The sequence below is a fragment of the Paroedura picta genome, chromosome 7 (assembly GCF_049243985.1).
Source record: "Paroedura picta isolate Pp20150507F chromosome 7, Ppicta_v3.0, whole genome shotgun sequence".
Classification (NCBI taxonomy): Eukaryota; Metazoa; Chordata; class Lepidosauria; order Squamata; family Gekkonidae; genus Paroedura; species Paroedura picta.
The window spans coordinates 82,887,770-82,901,518 of record NC_135375.1 but is presented as its reverse complement, the minus strand read 5'-3'; the positions used below and the strand labels follow the sequence as shown (position 1 = coordinate 82,901,518).

At 48.1% G+C, this 13,749-nt stretch overlaps 1 protein-coding gene across 4 annotated transcripts in view; it reads left to right on the top strand.

The window, feature by feature from the left end:
- The first annotated feature begins 616 nt into the window (after window positions 1–616).
- Window positions 617–13,749, top strand: part of ELAVL2 (ELAV like RNA binding protein 2) — a 177,390-nt gene continuing 164,257 nt past the window's right edge. For 2 of the 4 annotated variants that reach the window (XM_077345216.1, XM_077345210.1), the window contains exon 1: window positions 618–753. Coding sequence is in view for 1 of the 4 variants with exons in the window: in XM_077345222.1 (XP_077201337.1) it covers window positions 751–753 (3 nt within the window). In the remaining 3 variants the exon portion in view is untranslated. Of the gene's footprint in view, window positions 754–13,749 lie in introns of all 4 variants that reach the window. The other 2 variants (XM_077345220.1, XM_077345222.1) reach the window with 2 other exon arrangements.

The window sequence follows — 13,749 nt, the reverse complement described above, 5'->3', positions numbered from 1 at the left end:
TCTCACACACACACACAGAGCTGCTTTTGGAGCCAAATTGCACATCTGAAGCTCCTACTCTACTCTCCTACTGTACTGTGCAAAGATGCATTGGTTTCATGATAGCACAGAACAAATGCATCTTTGCACATGTTGCAAGGTCCTAAGTGCGCCCCTCAAAAAAGCAGCATGTGAGGAGGCCAGAATTTCAAAGCCCCAAAGTGTGTGATGGGGGGGGGGGGAGAACATCTGTGCCTACTAGAGAGAGGGTTTTATTGAATGGAGGGGGGGACCATCCATCACTGGAAAGCAGAACCAGTGAACCGAAATGGGCTTCCTGTTGGTTCTCTGTTCATGGAGACTCTCTCCTCCCTTCTTCTTCTTCCTGGCTTTGGACTCAAGTAAGCGAGCCATGTCCTCCCCCCCCTGCAGCCACCCCCCCCCCCACCCTCACCAGGCACTCCCACCATGGTAATCATCCCGATCCGCTTGGATCGTCTTCCTAATGTTTTCTGGTTAATCTTTTTTTGGTGGGGGGGGGAGGAGAAAGAAGAGGGGTGGTCTGCTTCTGATTGGTCAACCCTTTCTCCTTTTGTTTTGGAGATGATTATAGAATTGACTTCCAAGTGCTCTGTTCTCTCTCTGTCTCTCTCTCTCTCTGTCTCTGTCTGTCTTCCCCCCCCCCCCCCCCTTTGATGGTCCACCCAGCGTCAGGCGTTCTGCAAATTCCTAAGACTTCTCTGTGCGTGGACCAAGCAGCATGAGCTTGCAATGGTAAGTGCCCTTTGGTTGATTGCAGCGGGGCTTGCATTGGGGAGGGAAGGCGAGGCTGTTTTGGGGGGGAGGGAGGGGAGTGGTCCCAAAGAATCCTCTTAAGAAAGTCCCCGCAGGGGGAAAACTTCAGCTCTGCCCTGGGGGGGAAGGCAAAGGGTGCTGGGTGCGCGGGGATGCCTCCGCGTTCAGGTCTTCATTTTTCCCCCCCAAAGTCTCTGCCCGAATGTCAATGAGCCCGGAAGCGGCGGCGGCGGCGGCGGCGTGGGGGTGGGAGGGGGCCGGGGCTCTGAATGGTGCCCGAGCCGGAGAAGGGCGAGTCAGCCGAGCTAGCGCCGCCCAAGAACAATGGGGCTCGCCTCCCTTTCCGCGCCGGACGCGGCTGCCTCGCCTCGGCCGCGGCACGCTGGGCTCGCGGGGGCGGGGAGCGGAAGGGGCGCCCTTCCGAGCAGCGCCGGCTCCGCAGCGGCCCCCCTCGGCCAGGCGCCCACTCCGGACACTTTCCCCGGCAGTGCCGCGCCGACCCACCGGAGAGTCTCAGGGCGGCCCTCGGCCGTCTTCGGGGCGGGGGGCGCCTGGCAGCCCCAAGGCAGCTGCCGGGAATCGGCGTCGAGGATCCGCCTCCGGGCTGCCCGGGTTCCTTGGCTGCTCCAGACGAAAGCTGCTGCTCGGTGCGCGGGAGGTCAGCATTGCCCCTGGGCTGCTCCCTCGTCGGGCTCCCGACACAACGCGGCATTGGCAGCTGATGGAGTTTCTCCTGGCCGGGCCGCGCCAGCAGAGCCAGTGGCTGGGAGAAAGCGTGCTAGGTGGGTGGGTGTGTATTTCCCCCCCTGGTCAGTTGGCAACCCGCTGCTGTTGTCTGAGCCAGAGAGAGACTTGTCATTCGCCGCCTTGACCCTCCCGTTGGCAGAGCTTTGCCAAGGTGCAGCAGAACAGGAGCTGCCTAAGCAGGTCTGCTGGGAAGTCAGTCCCCTCTTCTTCAGTGGGTTTCACTGCCAACAAATGTTCTTAGCATTGCCACTTGAGGTCCTGAGGAGGATTTGAACCTGGGTCCTCCTTGTCCAAGGGCACCACTGTAGCCACTTTCATGCACTGGCTTCCCTTTGGAGGAGCCCCTCTTCCAATCCCCCTGACACTAACTCTATGCGTTTAACAAAGTTGGGGCTGGTAAGGATTCCAGAGGTGTAGATTTGCTCAGACCAGATAATGAGGGGAAAACTGCATTCGTGAAGATCTGTCCGTCACGTCCCCATCAAGAAACTCTGCGTCTTTACTAAGCAAATGCAGCACAGCAGCCCTCCACCTGTAGAATCCCAGCCTACGAAATGCGCAGCACGTCTACTTCTGTGCACCATGCACTTCTTTAATGCACAAAGTCACTGTCAGAGGAAAAGTGGTAACACCCACACACCTTCCCATAGTGTATATCTCCACATGGATTGTTAAAAAGATCATTCAGGGGATGCCCCACTTAAAAGATGTATTTTTTTGTACAACCATCCTAGCAAACTTCCCTCTCCCCCCCTCCCCTTGAGCTCTTCTATGGCCTTGTTGTACCTTTGAGATGAGCTTTTTTCCTTTCTATCTATTTGGGTCGCTGGCAATGACACAGAGAATGAAAGGTTTGAAAGGGAGATGGCATCTAACCTTCTGTGATTTCCAAAATTGGGACATTGCTCTTAAATTATAGCCTTGGGTGGGCGTTGCCTATTCAGGGCAGTGACAAAGAATATTAGAACGAGGGCGCAGTTCCAAGGTCCTCGGCACACAGTGGCAGGTAGGAGCTACCTTCCTTGGGGAAGAACAGTGGCCAGAGAAAAGGGGATGCATCTGGATGGCATGGTGCCCTCCTGGACTATCGTGCACGGGCAAGCCAGTCCAGTGGTAACTGATTTTTAAAGGGAAGCAGCAGCGCAATAGCCAATGAGGCGCAGAAGGGGGTTGAAAAAGTTAGGCCGCTTGACTTTGTAAGGAACCCCGCCCCCAGTAAATTTTGCCTTCACCATTGGCTTAAGCTGCTGTAAAGAAAGATCTCTGAGCTGGAAAACTTCCCCTGCCTGTTTCCTGCACATCAGGGCCCTCCTAAAATGACAGGCACAGGCCAGACCACAGTTCCCCTTGGTCTGCTGTCAGCAGCCTGACAGGGTGGAATTTCCAACAGGGATGCACTCCCTCACCTCTGGTGCATTTCTTTTTAATGTTTGTTTATGCCTCACCTTTCCACCAATGAGGTTTACATCATTGTCCTCCCTTCCTTTTTGATCCTTACAACAACCCTGTGAGATAGGCTAGACTGAGAAAAGGTGACTGCCCTGAGGTCATCCTGCAAGCTTCCATATTAGGGTGAGGATTTTGACTGGCATCTCCTGGGTCCAAGTCCAAACACTCTCACCACTACACAACACTGGATCTCTTTCAGGGGACTTGAGCCTTCACTTGCAGGGCTCAGGGGCAGAGACCCTGCTTGGCATGCCAGAGGTCTCAGGTTCCAACTCCAACACCCCCAGCAAAGAACCTCAGAGGACCAAGATTGGAGGAGCCAAGCTGGACCAATAAAGGCAGTTTATATCAACAAGCAGAACAAAGTCTGAGTACATTTTATTCAAGGTATAAGCTTTCGTGTGCATGTCCACCTTCTCAGAAACCTGATTTCTGCACATCAAGGCCCTTTGAGGAAGTATGCGGATACACAAAAGCTTAGACCTTAGATAACACTTTGTTGGTCTTATGGATGCCACTGGACTCACACTTTTTATCTATCTATCATCTATCTCTATTATATTTCTGTTTCCCTGCAACTCAGGGTGCTTCAGACCAACCCAGCAGCAACCCTCTTGAATCTATATCAAGAAGTGAAAAGTGCTTGACTTTCTGTTGTTCTAAAGATTGTGGATGTGTCACAAATGACTTTCTGGGCAAAAAGGGCTGTGTCAGTTCTTGGCTCTCCTGGCATTTTCTTGCATGCCTAGGAAAATGCCAATTGCCACTTTGGAATCGGGAAGCAAATTTCTTCCAGGCCAGACTGGCCATGGATTGGGGGGGGGCATCATCTGGGCATGGAATTGGAGTCACTGTGGGTAGACAGGAAGTTGTGAGTCTCCTGCATTCTGCAGGAGGTTGGACCGTGGAGATATCTTCCAACTCTATGATCCCATGAGTAGGAAGGCAGGCTTGTAAATTCTGCTGGAGACTAGTCAGTTTGGTAACTTTTCTTGGCCAGGCCACACTTGGCCTAAAGCCAGTAATCCAAACCCTGGTCTTTTCACCACCATCCAGCAATCTCTAGCAACAGCTATATAGTGCAAAACTTGGCAAAGTGGCTTGCAGAAACAAAGATCCACAGTGTTGAAACAAACCAGTTTTTCCCCTGTGCAGTAAAAGCAAACTCCCTTTTTGGTCTTTCTGCCCAGTCCAATCTTCACCTTTATGAGTCCAGTGGTGTTCAGAGGGACTACTCAATAAGCATAGAACTGCAATCCTAAAAGGAATTCCTGATCTCCTATAAAACCTGTTTGGAAAAAGGGATTGTTTCCTTTTCATGTTTCTAAGAGGGGGAGGGGGAGGAGGAGAAGTCCCGCAGTCCTATTAACCTCTCTCGTTTGTAGGCTCAACAAGACGACAACAGTATTCTGAACTGTTGTTTCAATCATGTCAGAAATGCACCTACCAGAGGTCCCTACAATTTGCTGTTAATAAACCTAATTATTTTTGATGGCATGCTGATAATTGCCACCCACCTCTGTTTTAATCATTAGTTCTTTTGCACTGTGGCACTTCGATCCTTCATGTTTCCATCCCTTTGAGTCTTGTTGAAATGAAAGGGCATCTCAGAAAGAACCCTGGGGCCGAGGAGTTCTAATAACAAGTGGGGTTATAGCTGTGATATGGACTGTGTTCCATTTACTGATGATTCGGATTTAGAGAAGTTTTACCACGCATACACACACACACACACAAGAATCAATGGGATTTACTTGTTATTAAAACTGCTGTCTGTATCTGGAATGAGGAGGTCCCTGTGAACTGGATTTTGCATCCTTCCTTCTCAGACCTGTTTTGACATCTAGATGAATCAGCCAGGCATCCAGGGCCTGGAAGGGTTCTGTCAAGTGATGTGTAACCACTTGTACTCGTCACAACTCTGTCTGAACCCTTCCCGGATGACAGACTTCCTCTCCAGTAATCCCGTCTGTACTTCCAGATTGTTGAATTGGTCCCTAGAAGTCATACAACAGTTGTAGGGGGCAGGGGAAGAAACGTAAGAATCCCTTCCCATCCTCACCTAGTAAAGGAGAGGCCTGTGGTGTGACCAGAATAAAGTGTGAAAAGCACAAAAATACAAGGACATGTGTTCTCTTCTTCTGCATGACAACAAAGGAAGGGGATGCATTTTTAATCTGTTTTTCAAGAAAAAAGGAAGCCAAGAAGGGAGCATTGTAGGCATTCTGGAGGAGGTTTCCATCCATAGCAAGGTCTCTAGAGACAAGACACTTTGCTTTGGACCGGGCTGCTTGTGCAAGGATCAGGTCTAGAATGCCTTTGGCCTTGCAACTCATGATTGTATTGTCAGGTTATACCCTCATAGTTGCTGTCAGAGAACAATTCTCCTGTCGGTGCAAATGTACAGATCAGAGGGAGGCACCCAGGCACTTCTAAACGCCTTTAAGCAGCAGAACAGGTGACGTTTACTTGGCAATAGGAGGGAAGGGCTCCCATAGGGATAGCCTGTCAAGCTACCACAGCCAAAAAACCCCAACATTCCTGAGATGACTACAAGTTGTGAGCATAACTCAAAGTAGATAAGAGTATAGTGCCGAAGCTGAACAAGTTTGCTTCTCGTTCTGCTGTGCCCTGATCAGGAGGGTCGCCAGCTCTGGGTTGGGAAATGCATGGACATTTTGGGGGTGGAGTCAGGGGAGGGCAGGGCTGGAGGATGGGCAGGACCTCAGCAGACCTCAGCCATGGAGCCCACCCTCCAAAGCAGCCATTTGCTCCAGGGGAACTGATCTGGATCACCTGGATATGAATTGTAATAGCAGGAGAATTCCAGGTACCACCTAGAGCCCTTCGGACCAGCCTAGTTTGGGGATCTTGAAACAGGGTGGAGAACCTCCCCCAGCTCCAGATGATCTGAGGCCAAATAGGACAGAACCTGTGAGTTCAAGGGCCACGTGTGGTTCACAAAGTTCAAGGGCCACGTGTGGTTTCCCCAGCCCACCCTAAACACCACAACTGGAAGTGGACACTCACATGGCTCCTGCAGGGACCACAGGATGAAGAGCACCAGCAAATAAGAGAGAGAAAGAGAGAGAGATGCTGCCCCAACAATGAAAAACAGCAAAAGACAAAGAACTGATGAGCCTGAAAAGGTGTTCATTAGCCCAGCGATATTTCCATGCCCCTTCCCACTGGCAATCTTACAAAGGTGCGTGCTCAGATCTGTGGCTTGTCTGGTGACTGCTTGTCTCGAAGCTGTGTGTATCTAGTGCTGGATGCTGGCATGATGAAGCTGACTGGCTCCTCAAACTCAGCCCTAACCCAATGGGCTCGCCTGTGTGCATCAAGGCTAGCATCGCCCATTGAAAAGCCAGTATTCTCCCTCTGGCTGGAGAGGAAATTTCAGTGGGTGCAGTTTTACTGAGCCCTGCATGAGGAGCAGCACTAGCCCAACTCTTGTAGCCATATCGGAGGTACAGGAGTACCCTTTGCCTCTGCCCCCCTTTGCCTCTGCCCTCCCAAAATAAATGCTAGCCTACCGTCAAGGCAAAACAGGGCCTTTCTCTTTCTGAAGGAGGAGCTGCTGGTGAGAATGTTTCTTTTTGGGGGGGGGTGGAGTGAAGGATCTATTTTCGCCTGCCATTTGTTAGCAAGTCAAGCATTTCCTTCTAAAAATATATTCAGCACTGACTTCCTGGTGGGTGCATTCTAAGAATGCAATGGTGTCTTTAATGTAGCAGACGCAAGCCACGCCGCCTGTGTTAATCATGCTGTTTGGACACATGTGCCTTTCTGGGGACTGAAGACAGATAGCCAGGGCTGGCTCCGTCTCCTTGTCTGCCAGCAAATGTCCTGCCGTTCTTTTGTTTGTCCATTTCTAAGCAAGCAGGCAATTAGTCTTCACATTAAATTGCACAAGCATCGATGGCGTTTTGCATGCCACGCCGCATTGTCTTGCTCGGTACAGGCGCACGATTAAACAGATGGCCGAGGGAGCCCAGGAAAAAAAGGGGAACCCCCTGTGTCCTTTCTTGATGTGACCTTAACGTTAAGGAGGTGGCACTGTCAATGCTTTGGAAATGGATATGTTTAAAACATCTGATTTTTGCAAGAAGGATCGGATTTCCTTTGGTAAAAAAAAACGTCACTGCAATATAATGTAATGTATGGACTTTGAAAGTTGCACAGCAATGACAGTACAGAAATCACTCTCTATACTATTCTCAGACTTGTTGAGCTCGAGATTTGATTTTTGGGCTTCCTCTACCTTCTGCCTCAATGCCAGCCCCATATCAAGTAACTGGTCCCTGAGGGAGCTTGCATGGATCCATGTATGCCATTGCATAGATATGAACTGGTGCAGGACAGAAGATCCTTGTGGACGCTTGACCAGCACTGGCCCAGAAGATAACTTCTGAAGATAGGGTAGAATATAAATTCCAAAATAAAATAAATTAATTGAAAAAGAACACACAAGGGTTACCCCGCTCAAGCCATGTTCAGGAAAAAGCTCTTGGAATCTGAACCCTGATTTGTCCCCCGTCTTGCCCCAACCATTTAACCATCCTCCACCATTTTCTCTCCTCTGGGATTCTCAGCCACTTGCTGGCCTGTGGGGGGCAGCCCCTGGTAGGTTTGCGAGAGGAAAGAAGTGGCAGGTCGTATTTCCAGGGAAATATCCTTCGCATGACACTGATCCTGTGCCAACCGTTTCATGGCAGGGAAGCTGCCCTTGCCCATCAATATCATATCAGGAAGGAGGCTGGACAGCAAAAACTGAAGAAAAGCTGGGTTGTGTTTTCCAAATGGAGTCCCAAAGTAGCTTTTAAATGCCTTTCCCTCCCCCTTGCTACAGCACACGTCCTGTGAGATGAGTGGGCCTGGGAGAGCTATAAGAGAACTGATCTGCAAAAACAGCCCTGAGAGAACTGTGACTGGCCCAAAGTTATCCAGCTGTGGGGGAGGAGTGGGGGATCAACCCTTCCTCCTGCTAACATCTGGTTTTCCATGCAGAGCATTTCACATGAAAGGAAATGCAGCCATTTGGACTCCCATCAGCAGGCTGAGGGTGCTAATCCTAAAGAGAGTGACCCCCTTCTAAGTCCATATAGATCTGCTTAGGATAGCATTGTGAACCTACTAAACTCCTAGCCATGACCTAAGCCCAATTTTCCCTATATTGAACCCAAAGGGCATACGGGGGGGGGGGGGACAGAATTGCCAAAGAATTGCCAAACTGTCCTGTCATCTCTAGGAAAGCTTTATAGCCTCAGAATGTTCTTGACTGTGTCCTTCAGGGTTTTTTTTTTTGGGGGGGGGATGTGATTGACTGATTGATACCCAGCAGTATGTATGATTTGACTTGTCCGGCTGGGGCTGCCGAAAGCGGTCGATGAGAACACAAAAGAAGACTCAGCGATGCTGCAAAGATTCAGGGAGACCAGAAATCCGGTGGGAAGGGTGGGAATGAGCAGAAAGAATAGATGCCATTTTCTGATGGTGCTACAGCAGACTGTAGCAAAGATGAACCTTTGCAGGAATGTTTCATTTACAGCATGCCCAGCATTGTAGTGATTGGTCGAGTGGGTGGCTTGCATACTGCTAGAACTCTTGGTGTGTCTCTGTGCAAGTCCATGGAGTTGGCCCCGTCAACTGGTTTGGGGACAATGCTGTTACATAGGAAAATCAAGTAGGTTTTTACTGGAATCCAGTCCACATTGCAGGGGCCTGAACAGAGCTGCAGCCTTAGCCTCTAGGGCAAGAGTGGCCAGGTCCCTGCTGGCAGGGGGTGGGGAGTAAGGCTGCCAGCTCCAGATTGAGAAATCCCTGGGAAGTATGAGGGTGGGACTGGGAAGGAGAGGGACCAGAGTGGGATCAAATGCCAAAGCAGCCATTTTCTCCAGGGGGGATGATCTCTGGAGTCTGGAGATGAGCTGAAATTCCAGGAGACTCCCTGGTCCCAATTGGAGACTGGCATCCCTAGCTGTCATACAGTCAGTCTGACATGAAAAGGAATTCATGCAGTCCTTCATTCATTTACCAGTGATAAAACCAAAAGGGAAACATAGCAACTAGTGACATCATGGAGCAGTCCTGTAAGCCAGGGCTAGTCAACCTATGGTCCTCCAGATGTTCATGGACTACAATTCCCATGAACCCCTGCCAGTGAATCCATGGGAATTGTAGCCCGTGAACATCTGGAGGACCACAGGTTGACTACCCCTGCTGCAAGCAATCTGAGCTTCCCATTATGCTAGCTAGGGATTTCTGCACCCTGATGGCTACATAACAAAACTTTGCTACAGTATAAGAAATTGTAGCATCCTTATCTAGAAGTAAGAAATTAACTAAAAAAAATGGTCAGAGTGTCCAGGGAACCCGATCAACAAAGGCAGAATCAGACCGTATCTAGCATCCCAATAAAAATTACAATGCAGTAAAATAAATGTAATTGTTTCAGCTTCAGTGGAGCTACAGGGATGAAGAAAGATTAATGGTATCGTGTCCTCAGAAACGTAGATATCAGTGGGACTTAACTGTTGAAAAATGACTCTGTCGAAAGCCAGTGTGGTGTAGCGTTGGGCTCTTATTGGGGAGACCTGGCTCTGAATCCCCACTCATGACATGGAATCTTGCTGGATGACCTTGGGCCAAAGTCACATTGTTTCAGTGCACTCTACCTTGCAGGGTTGTTGTGAGAATAAAATGGAGGAGAATGTCATCTTGAGTTCCCATTGGGGAGAAAGGCGGGGTACAAATGAATTTGAAATTAAATAAATAAAACATGCTTCCAGCTTTAGAAGAGGGGGGGCAATTTTGTGTCTGTGTCAAAACAAAAAAAAAGGATTGCTTGGGATGCTGAAGAAGACAGGGAAGCATCTCTGCACATCCACCTGTATATTTGTAAATCAAACAAATTCTACAAAAATGCAATAAATCTCCAGGGTACTTTCTCTTTCCAAGGGAATTAACCTGGGTAAGAGCTACTGCTTAGATCCTGCCACTGCTTGGAGACATGGAGTATGTCTCACACTAGTCTTTCTAATAGAGTCCCCTCCCCCAAATTGTGTAGAAACATGATGCAGAAATGTTCAGTCTCTATACACCTTTACCATGCTCTTAAGCATAAACTGGGTTGGCTCCAGTTTGCCAGAAGACCTAGAGAAAATGTCCCGGTTCTGCAACAGAGTCTTATTGTGTAGAAAAGTTGAAGCTTTTCCTGCTATGGAAGTCAATAACATCCCCTGGTAAATAATATCCATTAAGCCTTTGGTAAAGGCAGGGGGCATTTCTTTTTCTCCAGGCCTGTGGGAAACCTTAGTGCAGAGACTCAGGAATGGATGGGAAAGGGCTGCTAGTTCTGCAGAACCTTGTTCAAGAGGTTCCACAAGGCTTTGCGCCAGAGTTTATGCAGAGCTTTAAGTAGCAGGTTCACAAGCCCTTCCACCTTGGTGTTGAGCTTTCAGGCATTATTGAGAAGTTGCTTGCCATTGTAACAAAGTGATGAAACCTGTACAGATGTTGGAGAGAATTATATATGTGTAGATGTACACATATTCATATGCACTGGGAGATCATTTCATGTGATGAGGGATGGGAGCTGTGGCCTAGGATCACTGTAGGGTCCATAAACATCTAGTTTCTTTAAATGAAACCAAATCTTCTGGGCCAGATGAATTGCATCCAAGGCTTCTAAAAGAATATGCAGATGCAATTTCTGTCCATTATTTTTGACAATTCTTAGAAAACAGGTGAAGTGCCAGAAGATTGGAGGCGGGCAAATGTTGTCCCCATCTTCAAGAAGGGGAAAAAGCAGGACCCGGGTAGCTACCATCCCGTCAGCTTGATGTCTATAGATAGCAAAAAATTTTGAACAAGTCATCAAACAGTTGGTCCTTGAACAGCTAGAGCAGATGGCTGTAATTACTAAGAGTCAGCATGGCTTTCTCAAGAACAAATCATGTCATACTAACTTTATCTTTTTTTTGAGAAAGTTACTACCTGGCTAGATCAGGGGACTACTGTGTGCATTATTTACCTTGATTTCAGTAAGGCTTTTGATAAGGTTCCCAATGATATTCATAATGGCAAGTTGGTAAAGTGTGGTATGGATCCTATTACTATTAGGTGGATCGAGAACTGGTTGACAGATCGTTCCCAAAGGGTGGTTGTAAATGATTTGTCATCTTCTTGGAGAGGAGTGATGAGTAAACTGCCTCAGGGATCTGACCTGACATATTCATAAATGATTTGGATGAAGGAATAGAGGGGGTGCTTATTAAATTTGCAGATGATATTAAACTGGGAGGGGTAGCAAACAGACCAGAAGACAGAATCAGGATACAGGATGATCTTGACAGGCTGGAAAACTGGGCCGAAATGAATTTTAATAGTGACAAATGTAAAGTTCTACATTTAGGTAGGAAAAATCAAATGCAACACTATAGGATAGGTGAAACTTGGCAGTAGGATGTGTGAAAAAGATCTGGGGTCTTAGTAGATCATATACTGAACATGAGTCAGCAGCGTGAGTTGGTAAATGAAGAAAGATGTAGAGAAGCTGGAGCATGTCCAGAGGAGGGTGACAAAGATGGTGGGGGAAAGGTTGAGGGAGCTTGGTCTGTTTAGCTTGGAGAGAAGGCAACTAAGAGGTGATATGATAACCATCAAATTTGGGCATGAAATTTGGGTTACTGTGGGTAGGCAGGTATTTGTGAGTTCCTGCATTGTGTAGGGAGTTAGACTAGATGACCCTGGAAGTACCTTCCAACTCTATGATTTTATGTTCTAGGACTGAAATCCAATTGTTAGAGTGCTGGACCATGAATGGTTTAAATCCGCAGTAGAGATGCTCATCCTGACCTAGCTGACCTTGGCTAGCCCTGCCACACCAGATCTCAGAAGCTAAGCAGTGTTGAACCTTGTTAGGACTTGGCTGGGAGACCACCAAAGAAGCCCAGACAGAATCACTATGCAGAGACAGGCAAAGGCAAATCACCTCTCAGCGTCTCTTGTCTTGAAATCCTTATGAGGTTGCCATAAGTCTGCTGCAGCTTAAAGGCCCTTTCTGCCACCACCACAACCACCACCAGAGATGCCTGGTGACCTTGAACTGTTCACGTATCTCTCCCTCTCTCTTTCTGTCATAAGGGATAACATGGCAGAGGGGAGATCTGCTGCCCTCAAATACCTGGAAGAAAAGTGGGATATAAATTAAATCAGCAGGGGTCCTCTGTTGGACTGTGAGTCAAATACAGCTCCATGAAAGACTTGCATGTTCAGCTTCAACATCAAAGGAAACAACGTGGGTAACCAACTCTGTGACCACACGGCTTGGTAGTGTGTGTATGTGTGGGTTCTTCTTCCATTCTCGCCTCCTCTGTTACCAAGTAGCTCTCTGGCAAAGAAGCAAGGTCCAAGAACATACATGTTTTCTTGTTGACTTAGAATATACATAGACCATTTTTCTGTTACAAGTTGGAAGTAATGTCGCCTGCCTGCTGTACTCACACGAACAAACTGACTGATGTAAGCTCTTTCCTAAGCTAAGGTCTACCTTTCCCTTCTCTGTTCCCTTGCTGCCTGTGCCACCGCCATCAGCTGATTTGCATGTTCCGTTTTTAGGAAAATCCTTCAAAAAGAAGCATGTAAAATCCTCTTGAACTCATTTTGTTTGTGAAATTGAATAGCATTCAAATGAGAATGATCTTCCCAGGTTTTTTTCCTCCCCCTTCCTTAGGCTTGCCCAATCCAGCTGTATATTTTATATGCTAATCTGAATTCTATTTTTGTTCCCCTTGGGGGTTTTAAGTGATTATAATTGTTGCTCTTCAAAAGCCAAACAGATGATGATTGCTGCTTCAGGAATATACCAAAAGAAACTGGCTTTCATTAAACCTGCTCATCCTCTTCATAATTATCCCCTATTTTATCGCGCTAAGAAGCAGGGGGAAAAATGGCAAGTACAGTTCACGGAAGGCAGTTTGGTGATTTAAACACGGCTTTTATTGAGCTAACACGAAGTGTTAAAAGGGGATTTTGACGCTTTTCAGGGGGAAGACCCGCAGCCTGGTTACCTTTTCCACTGGAGGATCTGCGACCCTGAGTCAGCACGGAATGTAGGCCAGCCAAGAATATAGCAGGGTAGATGCACATTCAGCATCTCAGGAAAAGAAGAGAAGCTAAAAAAGAAATGCACACACATCCCAGGGAGTGTTAAACCCATTGTGGTGGGTACGATTGTGTGAGTAGACTGACAGCTGTTTCCCAACATGTCTCCCTGCCTGTCCGCTCTGCTGGAAGTTATATTACAGCAAGCGGCTCCTTGTGGGAGTTAGAGGAGGAAAGGAAAGGATGAGGCTGGCACGCTGAAGCAGAGAGGCAGGGAGCTGCTAGGAAAGTCGCAGAAGCAAGCAGGCCTCATCCATCATGTCAGCCCCTGAGGAGGCAGGAAAACTGGGACGGTACCCAGACCGTGTGGTTGGCAGGGATCCCTTCGACCTCAGAGAGAAACACTGGCCAAAGAATTTTAAAAACTTGATTCCGGGAGGCCGGGGTTACCCACTTCTACACTCTGCTCTTCCTGATCATTGTTGTGTGAGGACTCTCTAGAGTTATTCAGCAGACGGGAAAGGCAGTCTGGACATGCTCTTGGGCATTTGAATGCATTCTTGGCATCTAAGCCCCAGGATTCATTATCTGGAATTAACCACAGTTGTTGGGTGAGTCCTAAGTAAGCTTCCTAAATACATTGACATTGCAGTCCTATACCCTTCTAAGTCT